Source organism: Salvelinus namaycush, chromosome 26 (assembly GCF_016432855.1).
Source record: "Salvelinus namaycush isolate Seneca chromosome 26, SaNama_1.0, whole genome shotgun sequence".
Taxonomy (NCBI): Eukaryota; Metazoa; Chordata; class Actinopteri; order Salmoniformes; family Salmonidae; genus Salvelinus; species Salvelinus namaycush.
In genome coordinates this window covers 314,524-340,781 of record NC_052332.1, presented here as the reverse complement: position 1 = coordinate 340,781, position 26,258 = coordinate 314,524, and the positions used below count along the sequence as shown (strand labels likewise).

At 43.7% G+C, this 26,258-nt stretch overlaps 1 protein-coding gene across 1 annotated transcript in view; it reads left to right on the top strand.

Moving 5' to 3' along the window:
* LOC120021827 (netrin-G2-like) overlaps positions 1-26,258 on the top strand; it is a 135,375-nt gene that overhangs the window by 69,198 nt on the left and 39,919 nt on the right. The window contains exons 3-4 of the mRNA XM_038965678.1: positions 10,220-10,392; positions 12,434-12,460. Coding sequence (XP_038821606.1) covers positions 10,220-10,392; positions 12,434-12,460 — 200 coding nt within the window. The remainder of the gene's footprint in view (positions 1-10,219; positions 10,393-12,433; positions 12,461-26,258) is intronic.

Genomic DNA, 26,258 nt, shown 5'->3' with positions numbered 1-26,258 from the left:
CACATTTCCTGACATTTAATCCTTGTAAAAAATTCCCTGTCTTAGGTCAGTTAGGATCAACACTTTATTTTAAGAATGTGAAATAATAGTAGAGAGAATGATTTATTTCAGCTTTTATTTCTTTCATCACATTCCCAGTTGGACAGAAGTTTACATATACTCAATTAATATTTGGTTGCATTGCCTTTAAATTGTTACGCTTGGGTCAAACGTTTCGGGTAGCCTTCCACAAGCTTCCCACAATAAGTTGGGTGAATTTTGGCCCATTCCTCCTGATAGAGCTCGTGTAACTGAGTCAGGTTTGTAGGCCTCCTTGCTCGCACACGCTTTTTCAGTTCTGCCCACACATTTTCTATAGGGTTGAGGTCAGGGCTTTGTGATGGCCACTCCAATACCTTGACTTTGTTGTCCTTAAGCCATTTTTCCACAACTTTGAAAGTATGTTTGGGGTCATTGTCCATTTGGAAGACCCATTTGCGACCAAGCTTTAACTTCCTGACTGATGTCTTGAGATGTTGCTTCAATATACCCACATAAGTTTCCTCCCTCATGATGCCATCTATTTTGTGAAGTGCACCAGACCCTCCTGCAGCAAAGCACCCACACAACATGATGCTGCCACCCCCGTGCTTCAAGGTTGGGGTGGTGTTCTTCGGCTTGCAAGCCTCCCCCGTTTTCCTCCAAACATAAAGATGGTCATTATGGCCAAATAGTTATATTTTTGTTTCATCAGACCAGAGGACATTTCTCCATGTGCAGTTTTTTGTGGCGGTTTTGGAGCAGTGGCTTCTTCCTTGCTGAGCGGCCTTTCAGCTTATGTCGATATAGGACTTATTTTACTGTGGTATAGATTATTTTATACCTGTTTCCTCCAGCATCTTCACAAGGTCCTTTGCTGTTGTTCTGGGATTGATTTGCTATTTTCGCGCCAAAGTATGTTCACCTCTAGGAGACAGAACGAATCTCCTTCCTTAGCGGTATGACGGCTGCGTGGTCCCATGGTGTTTAAACTTGCATACTATTGTTTGTACAGATGAACGTGGTACCTTTAGGCGTTTGGAAATTGCTCCCAAGGATGAACCAGACTTGTGGAGGTCTACAATTTTTTTCTGAGGTCTGATTTCTTTTGATATTCCCATGATGTCAAGCAAAGAGGCACTGAGTTTGAAGGGAGGCCTTGAAATACATCCACAGGTACACATCCAATTGACTGAAATTATGTCAGTTAGCCTATCAGAAGCTTCAAAAGCCATGCCATAATTTTCTGGAATTTTCCAAGCTGTTTAAAGGCACAGTCAACTTAGTGTATGTAAACTTCTGACCCACTGGAATTGTGATACAGTGAATTAATTATAAGTGAAATAATCTGTCTGTAAACAATTGTTGGAAAAATGACTTGTGTCATGCACAAAGTAGATGTCCTTTAACGACTTGCCAAAACTATAGTTTGTTAACAAGACATTTGTGGAGTGGTTGAAAAATGAGTTTTAATGATGTATGTAAACTGAATGCATGTAAACTTCTGACTTCAACTGTAGCTCTGTTCCACGGCATTATCATGGTGATATTTAGTGCTGGTCCAGGGCATTAGTGTGCGTTCCTCCACTACGTAGTGGAGCTCGGTGCTATCATCAAACAAAATTAATGAAGCTAATGCAGTGGAAGCAGTGGAGGAGAGAACTGGTGAGAGAGTGAGAGGAGATTGAGAAAGAAAGAGGAAATTGAGAGAGAGACAGATTGAGAGAGAGAGAGAGGATATTGAGAAAGAGAGAGAGATTGAGTTTTAAATAACCTTTATTGCGTCTGGGAACCCACAACACGATAAACACTCATACAAAACCATGGTTACACATCAATTAAAAACACAACACCAAATCCTCCTCCACAGTAACTAAACACAACAGCCTCTGAATACCCCATATACTCATAAACAGATCAATATTTTTTTACCATTTTGTAATAGGCAAACTCAACACTCAGTCTTGCTGCAAACATCCCCTCCAGCATTCCCACCACATCCACAGACCCCTGTCCCCGAATATTGTTCTTTCGTGTCTTCCATATTGCTAATTTAGCTGCCCCTGACACAAAATTAAGCAAAATAACTACACCCCTTCGACTAAACCTATACTGTAGCCCAAATATATAAACTGTATATAATATAAACCAAATATAAACAGAGCTGAAAACCAGCTAGTGATCAGGTCAATCATCCTGACCAACCTGGGACACTGTAAGAACAGATGTGCACAGAATGGACACCCTTTCCCAACAGTAGGATCCAGGTGTACCAGATGCATATTGGTGGCTATGGCTCCATGTATTATCCTCCACTGGAGGTCAGCTGTCCTCTTTTCAATAGGCAATTTGTATACAGACCGCCAACAGCCTTTTGGGGAGGCACCTGGATCAAACACCCCCACCCACCTCGTCGATTTTACCCCTTCTAGGGTAGAAGCACGGGACACTTTTACACATTATGTACATGGCCTTCTTTCCCACCGCCTTGAACTCCCCCAGCCCCGGGGTATGGATGGAAAGCAGCATCCCCACGTCCTCCTCGAATGCCCCCGCCGCAGCACTAACATTCAGCGCAGGGAACATATAATCCAGACCCTCCGTCCACCGATCAGAATTGGAAGTGTCAATCACATACTGCCGATGAAGTACTGGCAAGGAATTGAAGACCTCAGCTACGACCTTCCTCAGTAGGCGAGATGATCAGATCCCCGCTCTTTCTCCCAGCTCCTCCAACGATCTGCTCCTGCTCCGCATCAGATGACCCAGCTTGGTACACCCCACACCTAGCAGGCATGAACGTAGGCTGGCTGAACCCATAGCACAGGACTGGATGGCAGTGTTGTAAAAAAAATAGGCTCTTCAAAAAGCCACATCCCTGGTGGCGTGCCGGCCTTACGGGACGTGACAAGAACTATCCAAGCCTGCATAACAGACTCATAAAATGGAGTCAAGCCAGACAAATCACCCCCCTCTAGCTTTAAGAGGAAAAGATGCTTGTCTAAGCCCAAACAGCCCGCTCTCCTCATCAATGTGTAGGCTGTGTCGACCCAGCTAGAACAGTCACTGTACAACAGTCTCTGGGCTGCTTGAGGCCAGAAAGCCATGATCCTGGAAGAAATGTCCACCAGAACTTGCCCACCCTCGTGCAGTGGCAGGCACAGGGCCGCAGCTTTAATCCAATGTTATCCAGACCAAAATACATTGACACGGGTCCTCTGAAGTTCTTGTATCAGACACCCCGGTGGCCGTAAAATCATTAGTCTGTGCCACAGGGTAGAGACAGCTAGATTTTTGGCAACCAGAACCCTTCCTCTATAAGACAGCTGGGGTAACACCCATTTCCACCTTGACAATCTGGCACACACTTTCTCCACTACACCCTCCCAGTTATTTTTCTGAAAGACATTGGAGCCTAGAAAACCCCCCAAAGTCTTCATCCCATCTCTGCCCCACTGAAGCCCCCCTGGTAACCATGGAGCGGACCCCGTCTGAAGCGGACCTGCCCACAACGATTCGCTATTTTCCCAATTGACTCTTGCTGAGGAGGCCCCCTCATACACCTTTAGAGCATTTGAGAGAACCTTAACAACCTCACTCCCTGTAATAAAAACTGTCACGTCATCTGCATACGCATACAGTGCTATCATTACTCTTGGCACAGAGAAACCAGTAAGCCTCACTCTTAAAAAACAAAGCATTGGTTCAATTGCCAGACAAAATAACTGCCCTGAAATTGGGCATCCCTGCCTGATACCCCTTTGAACAGGGTTGTGGCAACTTAAACCACCCCTCACCTTCACCATACATGAGGCCCCAGCATACAGTCAACTCATGCAAGACAAAAAAACATCCCCAAACCCAAAGGCTTTCATTGTTTTGAACAAGTATTGGTGGTCCACACGGTCAAAGGCCTTCTCCTGATCCAAAGAAAGTAAACCCACATTCACATCAGACAGTTTACACATTTTTAAACCATCTCTTATTAAAAACAAGTTATCAACAATAGAGCGGTCAGGTACACAGTAAGACTGGTCCTTGTGGAACAACAGCCCATGATACTCTTTCAACCTGTTTGAGAGACATTTATATACAATTTTATATTCTGCACACAGCAATGCAACAGGTCGGCAATTTTTTAGAAGAGACAAATCCCATTGGCGCCATGTTCAGAAATGCCACATTGGCGCCATGTTCAGAAATGCCTCCAAAATATCCGGAGAAATTGCAGAGAGCCACATCAAATAACAGAAATACTAATCATAAATCTTGATGAAAGATACATGTTTTTACATAGAATTAAAGATAAACTTGTTCTTAATGTAACCGCTGTGTCAGATTTCAAAAAAGCTTTACGGCAATAGCACAATATTCAATAATCTGAGAACAGCGTTCAGCCACAAAAGGAAGCCAGTTACCCGCCAAATTGTGGAGTCAACAAAAGTCATAAATAGCATTATATATCTTCACTTCCCTTTGCTGATCTTCGTCGGAATGCACTCCCAGGACTCCCACTTCCACAAGAAATGTTTGTTCGGTAATGTCCATCATTTATGGCCATATAGCTACTTTTGTTAGCGCGTTTGGTAAACAAATCCAAAGTCACGAAGTGCGTTCACTAAAAGCAGACGAAATGTCCAAAAGTTCCGTAACAGTCAGTAGAAACATGTCAAACGATGTATTGAATCAATCTTTAGGATATTTTTAACATAAATCTTCAATAATGTTCCAACCGGAGAATTCCATTGTCTTCAGAAGTGCGATGGAACAGAGCTCCCTCTCATGTGAACGCGCATGGTCAGAGCATGGTCAGCTCATGGCAGACATTACTCATTCCCCTATCCTTCGGCCCCACTTCACAGTAGAAGCATCAGACAAGGTTCTAAAGACTGTTGACATCTAGTGGAAACCGTAGGAAGTGCAAACTGAACCATATCCCACTGTGTATTCGATAGGCGATGAGTTGAAAACCTACATACCTCAGATTTCCCACTTCCTGGTTGGATTTTTTTCTCAGGTTTTTGCCTGCCATATGAGTTCTGTTATACTCACAGACATCATTTAAACAGTTTTAGAAACTTCAGAGTGTTTTCTATCCAATACTAATAATAATATGCATATATTAGCAACTGGGACTGAGGAGCAGGCAGTTTACTCTGGGCACCTCTGAGACCTTTTCATCCAAGCTACTCAATACTGCCCCTGCAGCCATAAGAAGTTAATAGACCAGACAGGCAAGTAGCTGACTGCAGGTGAGGTCTTGAGCAGTGCGGTCAACAGTAAAATCCACATTACAGTTCCAGTCCCCCCCCTAAAACCATACACTCCTCTTGGTCACACTGTCTTAAGGTTTCCTTTATTTTACCAAATACAGCAATACGCTCTCTAACCTCATTAGGAGTATAAACATAAAAAAATAAAATCTGCCTTGACTAATAAAACCCGACCCGTGACAATCTCTGTTGTAGATACCACAGTCACCCCTAAGCCTGAGGAAAACAAAATTGCCACCCCAGCACTGAAATTAGTACCATGACTGAGTATATGCTGTCCCTCCCACCACATACCCCAGTCAACCTCATTAGCCTCATCACTATGGGTCTCCTGCAGAAAATCTACATTAAGCCTTTTCTGTTTTATTACTCCTAATACCCAAGCCCTCTTATTCCTGTCCCTTCCCTCATTAATATTGAGAGAACCTACCCTTAGTACCTCCATATAGAAAAGAGAAAGGAAAAGCAGAAGAAACCACAGAGAAACCAGACAAAGAGAAGAAAACACCCTATGAGGCATGATCATCATCATTGTTTTAACTTTCTCTTAACCTTACCACGTTTCCCACTACCTTTTATTTATTTATTTATTTATTTCACCTTTATTTAACCAGGTAGGCAAATTGAGAACACGTTCTCATTTACAATTGCGACCTGGCCAAGATAAAGCAAAGCAGTTCGATACATACAACAACACATAGTTACACATGGAGTAGAACAAACATACAGTCAATAATACAGTGAAAAAATAAGTCTATATACAATGTGAGCAAGTGAGGTGAGATAAGGGAGGTGAAGGCAAACAAAATATATATAAAAATAAATAAAAATATAAAAAGGCCATGGTGGCGAAGTAAATACAATATAGCAAGTAAAAAAAACACTGGAATGGTTGGTTTGCAGTGGAAGAAAGTGCAAAGTAGAGATAGAAATAATGGGGTGCAAAGGAGCAAAAATAAATAAATGAATACAGTAGGTAAAGAGGTAGTTGTTTGGGCTAAATTATAGATGGGCTATGTACAGGTGCAGTAATCTATGAGCTGCTCTGACAGCTGGTGCTTAAAGCTAGTGAGGGAGATAAGTGTTTCCAATTTTAGAGATTTTTGTAGTTCGTTCCAGTCATTGGCAGCAGAGAACTGGAAGGAGAGGCGGCCAAAGGAAGAATTGGTTTTGGGGGTGACCAGAGAGATATACCTGCTGGAGCGCGTGCTACAGGTAGGTGCTGCTATGGTGACCAGCGAGCTGAGATAAGGGGGGACTTTACCTAGCAGGGTCTTGTAGATGACCTGGAGCCAGTGGGTTTGGCGACGAGTATGAAGCGAGGGCCAGCCAACGAGAGTGTACAGGTCGCAGTGGTGGGTAGTGTAAGGGGCTTTGGTGACAAAACGGATGGCACTGTGATAGACTGCATCCAATTTATTGAGTAGGGTATTGGAGGCTATTTTGTAAATGACATCACCGAAGTCGAGGATTGGTAGGATGGTCAGTTTTACAAGGGTTTTGATGCCGTGACAGCAGTAACACAGTTCCTCAAGCGAAAACTCTTCTTCTCACTCAACTGTTCTAATCCCACCGTCTTCTGTAACATCACAGCTGACCTCACAAACTTATCATCATAAAATAAATCTGCCAATTTGACAGATTTCCCAAAAGTCTTAACCAGGAATGAATTTACCTCCTCTAGATTGTAAATTGAGTCATCAACAGCTGCTATCATATCAAGAGAGATATCCACATCCTTCTCCTGATCCTCCTCAACTGAGGCCACATCTGACTCCCCTCAGCCACATCCCTCTCAACACTCCCCACTTGCACCCCATCACTCGTACCGGGAATCTCCTCCACTACCTGGGATACTAGCCCCACCTGAACCCCCTCCTCTACCCCATTACTCGTAGTGGGCATCTCCTCCAATACCTGGGAGACTAGCTTCACATGAACCCCCTCCTGTAACCCATCACTTGTACTGGGCACCCCCCCCCAGTCTGAGGAAATTGCTCTCCAGATCCGTACTTACCACAGACAACTTGTTCCTCAGCAACAGGTGCTTGTGACTGCTCTACCACTGTCGGGCCACCTCTCCTTACATCAGTGGGCCCAGGCGTTACGAGGACCTCCTGCGCCCCTCCCTCCGCCTTCTCCCTTTTCGGGCAAGCATTTCGCTTATGGCCAACATCCCCACACTCAAAACACTGTTGACTACCCATACTAGCATAAACCATATACAGTCTGTTGTCATACTTGACTTTAAACGATAACTCCAAAGACAGCTCCGGTGAGTCCAAAAACATAAACACCTGTCGCCGAAACGACATAACCTGTTTCAGAGCCGGGGGTTTGCAACCTAACGGGACAATCTTAATTGAACTTGCAAACTTCCCAAACCGCAATAACTCACGCTCCAATAGCTCATTGGGAATAAACGGCGGTACATTCGAAATCGTTACCCTTGTTGACGGAGAAAAAAGCGGCGTAACTTGAATAAACCTACCTTTAAGAGGTACGCCATGCTCAACCATCCGATCAACAAGACACTCTTCTTTAAGAAAAAACACCACCGCTTTATTCATCCGTGACGCATAAGCAACATTCTCATAGCCTACCTTTTCTCCTACGGCGACCAGAAACTCCTCCACAGTGACATTAGCTTCAGTAACACACCTAAAGCCGTGCCGAAGTGACAGGGACGGCGTCTCCATGTGGGTCGCCATCCACGCCAAAGCTAGGACAATTTCAACAAGAAAAACAATATACTTAATTCAACCACAACAAAAAAATTAAAACAATCACCTTAATCATGCATAGGAAAAGGAAAACCACCAAGAGAAGTAAAACTAGAAAGAAAAAACTGGCGATCTAACTCCAGACAACACTCGCTCATACAATTCCCAGCATGCACAAACACTCCCAGCGTGCAGAGAGAGAAAGAGATTGGCAGACAGAGAGAGAGGAAGATTGAGGTGGTCATTTTGCCAGCATACAGGGCTTATTCTTTGAATATATTATGCAGACATTCAGATATCTGTTCACTCCAGCGGAAACAATCCGTATTGGAATCCAGCCGCTCATCTGGAAAAGGCGCTCATTTAGTCACACATACGAATGCAACAAGATATCACAGATTCACGTCATTTCTTGACATCCTTGGACAAACATCTATTTTTGACAAGTAAACTGAGTTAATCTCCCATCATCTTGTATTTAGGCACACATCTCCCACATAAACACCAGATAATTTAGGCATATTAGCCACACAGAAACAACTCTACGGTTAAGTTACGGCATTCATTCCGACTGGGATAAGTTAAATGGGAAGGGCAGTTTTTTTGATGATATTTCCACACTATGAAGTCAAAAAGTGGAATTTCAACCTGTTCAGGTGGGATGGAATTTTTTGCCGCCGCATAATGTTACAAGGCGAACTGACAACAACCTTTCATTGCAGTCTGGTTTCTTTATTGGCTTTCAACATCGGAATTCAAGAGTGTTTACTCATTAGAAAAATGTCAATAAATTTAGCAAAATTATGAATATACTTTGTGATGATACTGAATATTACACCATGGGCCATTGCATCATAGGCCTAACACAACAAGCAATACTAAGTATGTGTTTGGCCTCTGAAATGCAGAAGCCTATAGTTAGCCCTGTAGATAATCATGGCATTCTGCAATGAATAGATGGCAGACAGGGTATAGGCCAGGATGGTCTCACATGCAAATAGGCTGTTCTGGTCCTGCATCTTCTGGTGACCTATTGAAAACAGTACAACAATGATACAACAAATGAAGATGCATTATGTACTGTATGCCTTTTTGTTTTGATGACAAAACAAAGAAGCCTACACACCTGTGGAAGTTCATCACTTTCAGGGTTCAACTCCAGCTCCAACTGACAGGTTGAATACCATGTGCCTTTGTTGTTGTTTTTTGAAGGAGTAAGGAGTGGGGGTGGGCTCTAGACCATCCAATCAACCAATCAGGCTGTGTATGTACATATCTCTAATTTCATATTAAATGTTTTTTTCCTAACGCTCACACAATCAGACTGAGCATTCCACTGTCCCAAAATCACATTAAAAAGACTGCATGGGGGCTTCAACCCCCTAAGGTTCATGTCCACACCTCCCCGGAAATCTAATTAGCATAATAAAAAAATCCCCGTAAAAAGACCACGAGACATCCCGAAAATCGGTCTTCTCACAAATCGTCTGTAGCGTTCGAACGGTTTTTACCTAGAAACGATTATGACCCCTCTATGGAAAAATGAGACTCTAAAGAACACGATGGTGGTCTCCATTTCTGCATCTTGGGACTCATCTGAAGTTGGTACAGCTGATCTGCCAACTTCAGTCTGTAGCGTCCGAACAGTTTGGGCTACACACTACTATGACCCCTCTGTGGAAAGGTTTTGCTCTAGGATGCCCACAGGCCTCACAAGACTTGTCTTAAGGTCACCCGGTACCATTTGAAAAAATGAATGGAAGTATACAGTAACAGTCAACATTTTTCATACAACTACTTATTCTAAGATTTTTCTTTATTTGGACTATTTTCTACATTGTAGAATAATAGTGAAGACAACACTATGAAGTAACACATATGGAATCCTGTAGTAACCCAAAAAAGTGTTAAACAAATAAAAATACATTTCATATTGAGATTCTTCTAAGCAGCCACCCTTTTCCTTGATGACAACTTTGCACGCCCCCCCCTCCCAAGGGATCTGAACTTCTTGACAAGGTGCCTAGGTGTTGGGTCAAAGTCGCTGCAATATGCTTAAGCGAGTACACACTCCTGTGCCTTTGCTACCCTTTCACACACTTGTCATCACCTCTTGGCGTAAGCGTCTGAAAAAAAACACACATGCACACTTCTGTGCCTCCTTTCACACACTCTCACACCCTTCTTCCTGTCCCTTGTCCTCAGGTGTAAGTGTAACCTGCATTCGTCGCTGTGCCTGCTGCAAGAGGGGAACCTCCAGTGTCAGTGTGAACACAACACCACGGGACAGGACTGTCAGCGCTGCAAGAAGGGCTTCAAGGCCAAGTCCTGGAAAGCTGGCTCCTACCTGCCCACACCCAACGGATCTCCCAACACCTGTACGTATCCCCCATTTATACAGTAGAGTTCTATTCTATTCTGTTTCTATTCATTTATTTTCTATTCCTTGAATGCTTTGAACAGGACCCACTTACATAGCTCACTCATACAAGGCGAATTGTATTATATTCTTTACAGGTCCCAATTAGTTCAATTATGAGAGTTTTACAGTATGTTGGAAACTTTTATGATCTTTTACATAAAATATGATGTTCTTTTTGATTATTAATATTTCATTGAACCATCTGTGAAGGATGCATGTGGTTCCCCAGACTTCTCCAACTAATTTCCAGAATGAAATGAGAGATAAAGAGACAGAGTTGTTTTTCTCTTACCCAGTGCATAATTTGTAAATCGGGAGGTGACGGAACAAAAAGTGAGCGCGAGAGTAGGGTTACCTGGGGGGCTCTGAGGTTCTGGAACATTGTTAGCCTATAGTTTCCTGGAAAAGTTTGGCCTTTTATAAACGCATTTGATAAATAATGCAATTGTACATAATTTTACATGACTGGAGACATAGCAGAGTCTTTTTAAGACTGCACCCAATATCAAAATGACAGGCTACTTTGACACTGACAAACTGAGAATCTGAAATCAATAAAAAACAACCTTGTCTTGAATCCATTAATAGCCTGGGCCTAGGTGTGTGGAGACATTGTACAATATGAGGAGGAAAGTATAGCTCTAAAAAAGCTTTCACTGACTCACCCAATGATGCCCAGCTCACTCGCCGGCGATGTCCGATGCACTCTCTTGTTTTACTTTGTACCTAGGCTACTGTTCGCTAGGCCTATTTGGATGTTGCTCAAATATTTTAGCAGCATACAGACAGATTAGACACTTCTCTTTTCATCTGAAGACATTTGCTTTCCAACCTGTGTTTTCCCGCGATTTTATTTGAAATATTGCAAAAGGCCTGTTTTGGCTGCATGCTGTTCACTGACAGATTTGCCGCGCTTTCCTGACACCTTGGGATTGGCATAGACACAATTCACAGCTAGGCACATTTTTTTAAGGGAGCTATTGATCCTCTATGGCTAAATTATAGGCATAATCCTGGTGGAGTGTTCTGAATTATTTAATATCTTTCTGAACAGAGAGCATTAGTCCTATTTCTATAACTTTGACAAATGTATTTCAATTTATCAGAGGTGCTGCAGCACAAATCCCACGGCTATGATTCTATATGGAAAACATAAACAAATATTTCCACGAGAGGTACTGGATCCTGGCAAATAGGTTCCGTAACAACTAGAGGTGCCAGATCCTGTACCTCAGAGCAGAGAGCAGTGTAGTGTGTGTGGGGGGGGGGATCTTGTTGAAGAATGTACTGTTGCTCGCACTGGCGATGATAAAATAATAATCTAGGCCAGGCAGCACCTCCCATCCTGCCATAACCCCCCCCAACCCCTCCTCCTCTGCCTCCCTCCGTCCACCACTGCGGAGCGCCCTCCCTGCCTCCCAGCCTGGACTCTTCTGTCAGCTCTCTGGCAGATCAAGCCTACTCTGGGGGCGGCCCAACTCCCCTGGCACTTGCCTGGTGGCGAGAGCCTATGCCTCCCCTATCATCCCATGATCAGAGAACCAGAGTTGGGCAGAGTTGGGCAGAGAACAGGGGGCCTGGATGAACAGATTTGAGTGGTGTTCTACTGCAGAGGATCTAGTAGCAAACTGCATACAGATCAGAGTTCCTCTGTCCTCATCCCATAGACTGTGCAGGCTTTTGTTCCACCCCCAGCGCCAACACAACTGATTTAACTAATTAATGGCCAAATGATTAATGGTAGTTGATTGGTTGTATCAGGTGTGTTGGTGATGTTGGGCTGGAGCAAAAGCCTGAACACTCCTGTAGGTACCCAACAAGGTCAGGCCAGGATTGAAGAACGCTGATATACAGCTTTTTGAGTTTTGTTTTAACGCACAACACACAAGATCATTCTACAGAGTTTGATAAACAAGGTCGGGGAAGACTGCATAAATAAACAGATACTTATCCTCTTTTTCTTCTTCCCTCTCCCCCTCTCTCTCCCTTTTTTTCAGGTGCAATCGCTGGTGCCCCCACGGGCGGTGGTTCTAGTAAGTAATAACAAGCCAAGAAGAGGATGTTGCATCCACATTCTCTCTCACATTCCCTCCTTCACTCTCTGTATCCCTCCATCTATCTCTCTATTGTTCCATATCTCTGTTCTTCAGCTTCCGCTCTTCTTCTTTTGTCGGTTGCAGTGCTGGACTTGTCTTCTATGTCATTGATAGGACTCCCTGTACTGTCGCCACCACGGCATCAATATGTCCTTTTTTATCCCAGCTACGCTAGCTTCCACTGCAGGAATCTTTTCACAGTTCTGTCTCTCTTATGTTAGAATGAAGTCACTGGTGGAGAGGCATGGGAGAGAAAAAGAGAATGAAATAGAAGAGGGGGAAGAGAGAGAGCAGGGGAATGTGTGCTGTAATGCGATGTGTGTGTGTGTGTGTGTGTGTGTGTGTGTGTGTGTGTGTGTGTGTGTGTGTGTGTGTGTGTGTGTGTGTGTGTGTGTGTGTGTGTGTGTGTGTGTGTGTGTGTGTGTGTGTGTGTGTGTGTGAGAGAGAGAGAGAGAGGGATAGGGATAGGAAGTGAGTATGAGAGGGGGAGCAGGGGAATGTGTAAGTGTGCTGTAATGCGGTGTGATTGTGGGTGAGGAGCTCCTAGCGGAATGAATAAAAGGGAATTTGATTAGGGATACTCTCTGTGGAGACACTCTCAGCTCAGAGCGCTTAGACGGAAATGATCAGCAAAGTGGCAACATCAGACCTGACAGACAGCACTGGCCTCTCCTGGTTAGTCTGGGCCATCGTTGCCTTTTTTTGCACGGAATTTATCTTTTTCACAAAATATTGCATGTTACAAACGGCACCCCATAGGACTGACTAGGGAACTTTGGGGTTAAGACAGACTTGTAAAACTTAGACAATTATTAGACTTGGCTTAAAGCTATTCATGGATAAAAAAATATGACATATGCTTTTAGACTAGTCATATGTAGTCATATGTAGGACTAGCCAATGTTGTAGTGCAGGGGTAGGCAACCATGTTTTTGATTTAACCAACCTGGAAGACCAGGTGTGTTGAATTTAGGCAATCACTGAACTGATCAATTAGCTCAGTTGGTCAGGGCTGCGTTCAGTACATGAAAATGTAATGGAATGTTCAATTTAACAGAAGCGGTGCTGTACTGAGCGACCAGCTGCTCTTTAAATAAGTCACTCGTTGCCTCAAGCTACACCCCGGCACACCCACTAAATGGACCAAACGTATCTCAAAGTCTGTTCAAGAAAGTTTTGGGAAAACGTGTCGTTCAGTACAAACCATTCCGCAATGTAACAAACGTTCAAGCGCACCCCTGGTTTAGGGCCTAGTTGGAACAAAATCCTGCAGTACCTGTGGCACTCCAGGAACAGGGTTGCCTACCACTGCTGTAGTGTTTCAGTGGATTCTTTGAGTGGGGAGGGGGGATGTTTTGTTTGTTGGTCAACTTGGAATCTGTTTTCTCACAGAACTGTCAGAAACTTTGCCTTTGACCACCACAACCACTACTTCAGCCCCCACTACAACCTCCATAACTGAAAGTGAACCTGCAACTACAACCGTATACCCCACTACCACACCAGAACCAGACCCGACCACAACCACTACTCAGGAAGCTTCTGCTACTACTACTCAGGAAGGTGGGCACCTAGAGGAGATAGAGTTAGTGGTAGTGGGTAGAGTAGATATAGGTACAGTAGATAGATATAGACTTATCATAGACAATACTTGTGTGTGTGTGTGTCATGTGTGTGTGCGTGTGTGCATTATCATTAAAGTGGACTCTCTTTTGTCAAACCATCCATCATCTTGGTTGACATTAATGCCAGATGTGGCGTGTCCATCCATAGGAGAGAGTGGACGTTGTGCTACTACAGAATGGACAGGTTGGCTGGATTCTTTCTGATTGACTGGATTTCAGGAGCCCCTATCCGACAGGACCAAACACTCTGTCAAGACCGTGAATATAAAGTGGTCCTCAGAACCAGGTCTAGTTCCGACCGACAACGGTCCTAGGTTAAATTTAAACCTGACATCCTGGGAGCCAGAGGGCCTATCGTGTTCCTCCGGAAAAGCACTTAGTGTATAGGGAGGAGGGAGGGAGAGGACGGCGAAAGAGGGAATGCCAGGAACGTAGTGTCTGATGTCGTCAGAATTTTCTTTGAGGAAATCCATGAAATGCTGTCGTTGAATTGCACAGCACTTTTCTGTATTTTAAGGCCGATGTCAAGAGCTCCTATAGAGTCACTGATGAGCTGAGATTGAGGAGCAGCTAACTTAAGCTTTAAAACATTAAAAAGAAACAGTCGTCTCGTTACCGGTCTGGCGTGCATCTGTGTGTTTATGGATGGCTCAGCGAAACTCATAAATCATCCTCTCGGGGATCCGAGCTCTCACTCACTCACTCCTCCCCCACCTCCCCATCACCTCCCTACAGGTAGAGTGCATGCTGTGCCATGACCAGGAGTCCACCCCCTTCTCATGGGTCTAAGAATAAAACACCCGATAATTCCAAATCCAGTCATAACAAACGTGTGTGCGTGCGTGTAGGCACGGGTATGCTTCTTCCCTGCAGAAAGAATGCACATTCTATCCACACGGGTTTGTCTGCAGTTAGAGAAGTGTGTCATACTTAAATAAGCCACAAGAGGCAGTGCTGTATCATGAATACAGTCGCGGGTAAATGGCATTGTTTGGCCCGACACAATAGCCGTCATAATGGTAGCATTCACATTCATGTAGAAGTGTTTAGAAACATATTCTATTTTTATTTACAATAAAAGTGACACCAAAATGACAGTACATTATTTACTATTCATTTCTATTTGGCACAAAATAATCTGAAACACAATGTGAAATGCTGTAATTTCTAAACGGTTCACCCAATATGGATGAAAATACCCTCAAATTAAAGCTGACAGTCTGCACTTTAACCTCAAAGTCAATTCAAATCCATGTTATCATTTCAAATCCAAAGTGCTGAACTACAGAGCCAAAACAACAACAAATGTGTCGCTGCTCAAATACTTTTGGAGCTCACTGTAGGGAAAGGGAAATGGGATACCTAGTCAGTTGCACAAATTAATGCAATTCAAACAAAATGTGTCTTCCGCATTTAACCCAACCCCTCTGGATCAGAGAGCTGCAGAGGGCTGCCTTAATCTGTAGATCCACTCTCCCTTATTAGTCTCATGGGCCTCCCTCCCCCAGCCAGTCAGCCGGTCAGTCTCTGCTACTGAGCATGCTCAGATGGACAGGGGATTAGTAGTCCAGTGGCCAGCCAGAAGGATCTGCAGAGCTCTGACCCCATTGGTCAATTTGGCCAGATGGGTGTGGGGAGGGGAGAGGAGAGGAGGGCTGGTCAGAGGGAGAATCTCAATTGCATTCTACTCGCGTCCTCTCTCGTTGCCTCCTTTTCAAAACTCATTGGAGGAGAAGGTCAGAGGGGAGGGATCTTTGGCTTTCTCATGCAATGGGATTTGAGAAGGAGGCGAGGAGAGGACACGAGGAGTATGCAATTGAGATTCTCCCAGAGAGACCAAATCCTTGGGCCCGCTTGACCCCTCCCCTTCCTAAATCTGCCTTTGCAGATAGAGGCCTTGGCAGGTCAAGCGGCAATCCCTATCTGCTAACTAAAAAACACAGACACTTGCTGCGCAAGCATACAAACTGCCACCATCTTGTATGTCTATCCTCCTCTGCTCTAGTAAAAGTCCAGTAGGACTCAACTTTGCATAAACATGACCATTTATTAAACCCAGAGAAATCAAAACCTAATAACAATGTAGTCTGTAGGAGAACAAATGTTCAGAAAAACCAACCTGTCACTCATCTGGGTGTTATTAGGTGTTCTGGGAACGTTATCTCGATCCCTCCCTGAATCACATTACCATTGTTAGCGTTGAGCAAATGGCTGTCTAGCACCGCAGTAACAAATGACAGGGACACCAAAACTGGCAGGTGGCATTAAATGTTATTGTGATCATTTATCTTGCCTTCATTAACCCAAACAAGTGACAAATTGTCTAATTTTACGCAAATGTGTTTGTATGACAGGGAAGAGTAGAAATACAAGGGACGTGGTAGGTAGGAGTATATGTGTTGTGTGTGTGTGTGTGTGCATCTGCGTGTGTGCTTGTATATTCGTACATACAGTACATATGTGCACCTAGTTAAGCTGCAGCTGGCCCAGAACATCTTGCTCTTCATTGCAAATCGGAGGGCCTGTTGTCCTGACCTCTGGCAGTCTCTATGGGGGTGCCACAGGGTTCAATTCTCGGGCCGACTCTCTTCTCTGTATACATCAATGATGTCGCTCTTGCTGCTGGTGATTCCTTGATCCACCTCTAAACAGACGACGCCATTCTGTATACATCTGGCCCTTCTTTGGACACTGTTAATATTTTTTATTTCACCTTTATTTAACCAGGTAGGCTAGTTGAGAACAAGTTCTCATTTACAACTGCGACCTGGCCAAGATAAAGCAAAGCAGTTCGACACATACAACAACACAGAGTTACACATGGAATACACAAACATACAGTCAATAATACAGTAGAAAAAGTATATATACAGTGAGTGCAAATGAGGTAGGATAAGGGAGGTAAGGCAATAAATAGGCCATGGTGGCGAAGTAATTACAATATAGCAATTAAACACTGGAATGGTAGATGTGCAGAAGATGAATGTGCAAGTAGAGATACTGGGGTACAAAGGAGCAAGATAAATAAATAAATACAGCATGTGGAAGAGGTAGTTGGATGGGCTATTTACAGATGGGCTATGTACAGGTGCAGTGATCTGTGAGCTGCTCTGACAGCTGGTGCTAAAAGCTAGTGAGGAAGATATGAGTCTCCAGCTTCAGTGATTTTTGCAGTTCGTTCCAGTCATTGGCAGCAGAGAACTGGAAGGAAAGGCGACCAAAGCAGGAGTTGGCTTTGGGGGTGAACAGTAACACCACCCGTAGCGCCTGCTGGAGCCTGTGCTACGGATGGGTGCTGCTATGGTGACCAGTGAGCTGAGATAAGGCGGGGCTATCCTAACTCTGGCTTGATTCCTATAGGAATTACAAATCACTTTGCAAGCCAGCATGATGTGACTTGCAGGACTTGCATGTAAACCAAGAGTTTCCCAACACCACTGTGTTATGGTAAAACTAGGCCATCAAAGTAAGGCCTTGTGATATATGTAATGTATTGTCATAAAGTTCAATTTTATTGATAACATTCGCCTAGATCAGGTTTTCTTAAACTATAGTTTGGGACCCAAATTGGGCCCTGAGCATCTATTTCTTCTTAATTTGGGTTTTTTGAGGACAGTACATTTCTCGTTTGGGTCTCGAGCTGAAAAAGCTTAAAACGGCAGCCATCTCCTCTGGCGCCATTATTATAATGTATCTAATTCTGACCTAGATACTCATTTGGTGAAATCCACAGGCCTTTAAAAGGAAAGAATTTAACAACCATGTCTGCTGTCACTAATACTGCTTTTACAGAGTATTTAGCCTTCAGAAAAATGTGGGCGATGTTTATATGACAAACAGGCACCTTTTATACCTCCCGTGCACATGCCGGCATACAGGGGACAAGTGTTAGTAGTGGTGTGCAGATGTGGGTGGATGTCTATTTTAATAAATCCATTGAGAATATACACCATCAAAAATAAATCCATTATTAATTCATTTAGGCAGGTCCTAAAAAACATTATAAGACTAATAAAATGTATTTTAAAATGTTTAATTAGGCCCATGTTGCGAGTCTGTGCAGCCATGGATTCCAAAACGTCTGTGTACGCTATCCCTGATGCACTAAAAATGAAGTATGAATAAGCTTCATGCGACATCTTTTTGAGTGCGAACCCATTACACATTTTTGTGTGCCATCCAAATGAAATCAATAGTTTGTTATTTTGTTAATTAAACAGACAAGACACCCAATCACAGTCAAAACACATATATTTTATAGTTAGAATATAATGGAATATAACAGAATAAAATACAACAAATATTTTTCCCACGCAACTTGTGTCATGGGAACGTCTGGAACAGCTGTCATATAAAACAGTTATATTTTGAAACAGAGCCCAAGCCCATGCTTTTTTTAAATCCACATTTCGTCTCTTTCCTACCCTCACCCCTCTTTGTTAGGGAGTCTTACCTTCATCATAATACTGATAGAAAATAATCGCAATCCTATTTTCAAATGCATGTGAGTCTCGTTCATATTTCACAACCTCCGCGGGCTTTTGGAGTTGCCCATGTGATTAAGCAAAATAATAGGCCTACACTTGATTTAGGCTACATTATTACATGCTAAATGTTTCTGATAAGTTATAGATGAGCAACTAATAGATAAGCTACCACCTCGACTTATTTGCCCAGCCAGAAACCAATTAGCCAAATATCCTATACATACAGAGATCCAGTGAAACAAGTCCGTGAAGTCACAGGCTTTTGGTTGGGAGTAGGCCTAGGCTACTAAGTGACTGCGAGTGAAGAGCAAAATTATCCATTTGTTAAGCTACATAACATGACAAAATGTTCTAATAAATTAGCCAACTAGACAAGATGATCATAGGCAGCACTCACCTCAACTTAGTTAACCTTTTCCCAGCGTAATTGTAGCCTAACCAATATCCAAACGGAGATTCGGGGAAAACTAAAATCAGACATTTATTGATTTACCAAGACGAGTCCCCACGCTTGTCTCAAAGCAGCGTGATGGCGTCAAAACGGCCACCCAGGGGTGGCCCTAAGACCGAGTTTGGGAGATCTAGTTGACCACACGCGGGTAGGCAATTGCTTCAAATGTATTACAAGGATTGGTTGACTTTGCAAGTTTCAGTGTGCAACATTTTGATACTGTACATGACTTCAATTGCATGAGCCTATATTTTCATCATTCAGTGACATTTATTCCTACAGTAGCCTAATTCTTTATGTATCCATCCAGTTGTGGTTAGGAAGACAGTGCATGCTTAGTGGTGGGCTATGCGAAAAGATGGGCGAAGTGACATGCCTTGCAAAGTTTAGAACTGGTAGGAAGATGGTTAACAGGCGAAGCCTAGCAACCATCAAGAGTTTAATTGAGAGCGTAACATGCTGACCAGACCGGACACGTCGCGTGCGCGAGCGTCGCAAAATAAATGTAGATATCCATGTTATTCAATTATTGCATCCACACTGCTCGCGCGCGCCAACGAGCTTCTGCATTGCCACGGGCTAAAATAGATCTCAGTTCTATTTCTGACGCAGATCGCGCTGCAAGTCCTGCCTCTCCCATCTCCTCATTGGTTTATAGAAGCAGGTACCCACGTGCCATCTCCTCATTGGTTATACCCACGTGGGTGATTGAAAGACGAACTTTGTTGCCGGTTGTCGTGGTAATACAATGAAAGTTTAGATGCGATCACCATATAAGTTCAAAGATGAAAAAGCCTGGAAGGAGGAGAGATGACTAGACACGATTCGGTTGGCCGTTTTATGTTACAAAAATAGTAATGGGTGGTAACTCTACAATTCACTCGAAAAGAAAAGTTACCTTGGGAAATATGAAAATTAGACTTTACACCATACAGTGTTAAAACAACACCAAAAATGACTGACTATAATAGTGTTTTTGTTTAACACTAATAGGAGTTAACTCTAGATCAACACTAGTGTTGAAAATAAATAACCCTGTGAGTGTTAATTACCCTATAGTGTTACATTTTAGTAACACTGGCAAGTGGAATGCAGCGTTAATATTTTACATTAACACTCAACATGTAATATTACAATCAGAGTACTTTTTACACTCTGTAGATTGGGACCATATGTACTCTGAGATAGTGTTAACATGAACTTACAAATTATTTTGTGATATAGCCAACCAGGGACTATTGAGCTATATGTATTTAGCTTGATATTTAGAAAGCCAACATCCAGCTTGTTATTAATGCTTTAACACAAAGAGCTTTGTAGTACACTAGTGCAGGGGTTCCCAAACTGGGGTCCGCAGAGGTACTGCGGCAATATTCAATATTGCTAGCAACAACAGATTAAATGAATTTGGCCAAGGGGTCTGTGAAACAAGTTTAGAGTGTGCAATACAATACAATGTAATATTATTCATCTACAATATAGGCTACCCTTATATGCACAACAGGGCCTGGGAGGCTCACAGGGATCCATGGTACTCAGTAAAAATGTGCACTATAATTTAAACTTTGAAACTACAAAATTGTCTCTCTGCCCCATGGGACAATGTGTAGAATTGCAGGAATGTGCTTTTAAACTGCATTTTTTTCTCTCTGTTCCATGGAAAATTGTGTAGAATTGCAGGAAATTACCGTGAAAAAAGCAATAGAAAGGATCCCCGATGCTAAGAGGGGGTCCTTTAAAATGTTAGTTCCCAGGGAACCTAGACCCAGGGCCCGAGACTTGGTTAGTCTGGCCATGCGCTGCACCAGTCATAGTAAAACTCATTTTCTGTTATTTTTATCGCACTGTAAAGTCAGAGTTGTGTTCTGATTTTGAGGGGGTCCCTAATGAATTTGCTATCACAGAAGTCCCCAAAAAGTTTGGGAACCCCTGTATATTAGCTAATAGGGCTAGCATATAGTACACCAGCTTGTGTATTTGCCATAGATCTAGTATAAATCTTTGCTTCTATACTGTATATCTAATGTGTATGTATGACATCAGTATTTACATGTGGTGTAGATTAACCTCTTAAACGGATGTATATCATTTGCATTTATCCATATATCTAATGTACCACAATCTACTAAAGCCAGTACAGACCCATACAAATACTCACACACATACTGTCAGCCTGAAGTGGACCATTAGTATTGCAATCAGTGTTCTCTTACCACAACAGTCTACTGCATCTTCTGCAGTAAACTCAAAATAACTTGTCTTTGCAGTAACGTCCCCCATAGGTGTGAAGAGCAGAGCAGCACGCTGGGATTGCACTGCTCAAAGTAGGGAAAGGGTTAACAAGGCACGGCTTTTGAGTTTAGTCAATCTCAGCAGTGTGAAATCACACTTCCAGCATGTCTTCACTTCTGTGCGTGTGCCTGCAAGTGTTTCGCGAGTGTGTGCTTGTGCATGCTGACACTTTTGTGCATGTGCTTATATGCACATTTTGCAAGTCTGTCTATGTGTGTGTGTGTGTGTGTGTGTGTGTGCACGTACGTGCGTGCGTGGGTCAGAGAAAAGAAAGGCTTTCTTTGGATAAACAATCCGAGACAACATTCCCTATGCTAATGCCTTACACCACTCGTTTCTCATCCCTTTCACATTCTCTTTCTCTCAAGAGCCCGTCCTTTCAACCGAGGCCCCAACCGACACCGCCACCACTCCCCCAACAGAGCCCCCTGTTACGGACCCTGAGCCTCCCCTCATTTACAGCATGCCCCCCCCAACCACCACCATCACCCCCACCGATTCCCCTCCACCACCTCCACTTGTGGAGGAAAAACGTACAACTGCCATCTACATTACCACAGAGGCCACGCCCCCTACAACCACCCCTCAGTCTACCACAGAGGAGTCCACACCCACTCCACCGATCACGGAGGAGCTCACGTCACCGTTCCTGACCGAGAGCACTACCCCTGTCACAACACCGTCCCCAACGGAGCTGCCTAAGCCAATGGTTGTAGAGAGTGAAGAAGGTAAGCCGGACCCATAGAGTAGTAGTTTAGAGTAGATGTAGAGTAGAGCTATAGCCTCTAAACTGAAAAGCATTCTGATTTATTTGAAGGATTCCTGTGGTGTTGCGTCATAGAACTATAATCTATTTTCTAATCTGACACGCTTCCCTCAGAGGTAAGGCCTGGAACGAAAAGGGCTATTTAAAAAGGAGTGTCCCCTTACATTGCACAATAATCATATCCGATGTCAGAGCTGCTCATTCAATTTAGATAATGATACTGAAACCCAGTTAATGTATGTGGGCTTGTGTGTGTGTGGTGTGTGTGTGTGTGTGAGTGAGTGAGAGAGACAGAGAGAGAGAGAGAGAGTGATAGTGAGAGAATGTGGAAGGGGAGGGAGAAAAAGCTAGAATGACAGAAAGGGAGAGAGGGCGGGATAAAGTCCTGCTTCACTGTCAGTGTGAAATCAGTGTGATTTCAACACGTTTCAGAGACACTGGGTTCGTGTCAAGCTACCGGCAGAGGAAGAGAGGGGAGGGAGTGAGAGTGAGAGAGAGGTACTGTAGAGAGGGGAGGCCAAAACAAAACCCATCCATTTGCATCATCACCCCCAGAGAATGGTTTTACACAACTCATAACGAGGCCTTGAACCACTCTTGATCAAACTTGCTGTCAACACACAATGTCAATTGTGTCACAATTTGCTCCATATTCGACAATGCCTAAATTCACCTCCTTCACATTTTACAATTCCATGTAGGCTACCTCCACATCTACGGCATTCATATTAGAAGTTGTCCAATTTCAGGTAAAACTCTGTCACGACTTCCTAATATGGATGCGGTATTTCACTTGTACGGTTTATGTCAAGGTATTTTGGTGGCTGGAATGACATGCTGCCAGGCACTGTGAACATGATTCTGTAGGGAGGCAGTCTGCCTGCTGGTTGAGAATTGGTGTGGGGAGTCAGGGAGCTCTAGAGGGCAAACAGTGTTGCTGTGTTGACTCTCGATCAAACTGCTGGCAGTGACCAGAGCAGATGATCTGAGAGCTCCATCACTGTCCTGCTCCGCTAAGCCGCCCTCTACACACACACACACACATGCGCACGCGCTCGTTCGCATACACACACACAAATCCAACCCCATCTCCCTGGGTGTGTGTGTGCGTACGTGCTTGTCAGACAGTGCGGGTTGAGCTGACGAGCCGATTGAGATTAATGCCGGTATGGCTGTGAAGCGCTCTCTCCCCCAAGGCAGCGTGGGTAACTGAGATTAAATGAATTTATGCTCTCTGTTTTGCTAGATCAGCCAGTGTAACTTCAGTGTCCCTGAGAGATCAGCCCACCCACCCCATAGGGAGGTGTGTGTGTGTGTGTGTGTGTGTGTGTGTGTGTGTGTGTGTGTGTGTGTGTGTGTGTGTGTGTGTGTGTGTGTGTGTGTGTGTGTGTGTGTGTGTGTGTGTGTGTGTGTGTGTGTGTGTGTGTGTGTGTGTGTGTGTGTGTGTGTGTGTGTGGAAACCCTTACAGTTGCCAATGACTATTTCTCAGAACCCTCTCTCAAACCCTCTTTCTGGCCCTGGGACTGTCCTGTTGCAGAAGGCCACTTCACACCTATGTATCAGGGACCAGGTTGCCAGAGAACAGAGTAAGCTGGCCTGGTTAGCAAACCAGTGGCCCAGCCTGGGGTTGGAGACCCCAGTCTGCCCTTGAACTCTTCAGTTGTTTCCAGGATGGCAGTTTGAAACAACCTCTATAAACTCCTGTCCTTCACCTCAGCTCCCATCTGGACTTTTTCCACATGGACAATCCTGCCTCTGGACTTCCTCTGGACATCCTTTAGTGCATCACTGAACATAAAACGATCACTTACACAATCAATTACACCTGTTTCCTTCTATTCTTGTTTGCTGTGTGTGTGTGTGTGCCTGTCTGTTCGGTGTGGCAGTAAAGTGTGAGTTGTATCCCTGTCCCCTGCTGGTTATTCAGTCCTCTTACCGGGACTCTGGGACAGTTGCACCTATAATCGAAACTGGCATCTTTCGGAGTCCACCACCATTTGGTGGCACTCTTTTTCAGTGTGTGTGTTTGTCCCCACTGGGCAAAAACTCGTTGAATCAATGTTGTTCCCATGTCATTTCAACAAAACTTTTTACTGTGGTGACGTTGAATCGACATGGAAAACTGATTGGATTTGAAAAAAGTCATCAACGTATGGGAATTTAGCTTTTTTTTTTTACCCAACTTTTAACCTAAATCCAATGATATGGTGACATTTTTTGTTGATTTCACGTTGAATTAACATTAGTTGACAACTCAACCAAATGTAAACCAAAATTAGACAATGATATGATGTCTGTACCCAGTGGGTCTTCTCTGTGGTATCCCTGTGTACATGCATGCATGTATGAGGAGGTGTTAACCAATCGCTACCTATCCCATATGGAGAATGGGAAGAGGCAAAAATCACGAGACTCAAACATGAGGGGGATGGGGGCGGGGTCACGTTGATGAGGTATGATGGCTGGGAGCCAGCTGTGTAAAGCGGGACGAGGGGACAGGGTGCTCTGTGAACAGCTGCCAGTGTCCCCTCTTTCTGCGGCTCAGTAGCACGATCTATACGAGGATCAGTTGGCGTGGAGGGGTGACTGCCTGGGAGGAAAATCCTCAGGGAGCGTGTAAGCTAAATGATCCTCTAGGTAAGCTCCATAGAGATGACTAGCGGGCTCTTATGTGTCTCCGTCACAGAAAAGGTCATACCTATGTATAGATAGGCAATGGCTCTCTATGGCAGACTCTCATGTCACCTGGCTGTTGATAGAGACTACTTCTAGGGTACACCTGGAACCATACATAGAACAGATTGTATTTCTATGGCACCCATACACACAGTAGTGCTGCATAATCAATATGTGGTCATTGAATGGTCAATAGCCTGGTCATCTTAAAGGTCCCGAACAGTCAAAATCATGTTTTTCATTCAATTGGATGATATTTGGATGAAACTAGATCAAAGTAGTCTATCTCAAAAGTATGAAAAATGACTGTTGCTTCTACATTGATCAAGTTTGATCATACTGGTCCCCTCCCCCCATGTCAAACACACATTTGATTCAGGAGGCTGGATGGAGGCAGGATTATTCAGGGTTTTTGTGACATCACAAAAAGCCACATTTTAATACATAAGTACAGTCTTGTAACCAACATCGCAGAAGGCATGTTCGCAGAGGGGCGTGGTTTACATAGCTAGGTAGCTAGTCTACAGGTGCCAAAATTTGACTGCAGCGTGTCAGGAAATATAATAAGAGGTTCCCCCTATTCATCAAAAGCAAATATACTTGTGTCTGGTGTTAGCTAGTTATTGGCCAGCTAGGTCTTCAGCCAGTATTTGGGGGAATGGTTGTCTCAAACACTGACTCAGTTGTCATGTCATTACATTAAGAGACATGCCAAACGGGAAATTCATACAAACTTCTTGACATCATTGATAGTCAAGATACACTATATATACAAAAGTATGTGGACACCTCAATTTAGTGGATTCGGCTATTCAGCCACACCCATTGCTGACAGGTGTATAAAATCGAGCACACAGCAATCCAATCTCCATAGACAAATATTGGCAGTAGAATGGCCACACTGAAGACTTCAGTGACTTTCAACGTGGCACCGTCATAGGATGCCAACGTTCCAACAAGTCAGTTTGTGTCACGAGCTCGAAGGACCAATTGTCACGAGAATTATGTTCTCAGTGTTCATAAACCCAATTCATTGATTACTCAGCCTGATACCCAGAATTTGTAGGAAACTGGTATGGAATGAATCAGGCGGAGGCCCAGCTACAACTGTCAGGAATGTTTATTTAGAGCGCTCTGCTGTGCATATACAAAAACATTATATTCATACCATTCCTACGCACATACATACACACTAAACTTTGGATTCTCTCTTTCTCTCCTGGAGTCTCACCAAAGTTTATTGCCACACAGCTGACAGTTCCAGATTTCCCGTATCTGGAGGGGCTCTCCATGTCTTATCTTATCTCCCCAGAGTTATAGCCGGGTCGGTTCAAACATAGTTTAATGATCCACTTTGTTTTCTTTAGGCACACACATACCTTCCTCTCTTGCCATGTACATGCTACATAACCTCTTTCTTATGAACTA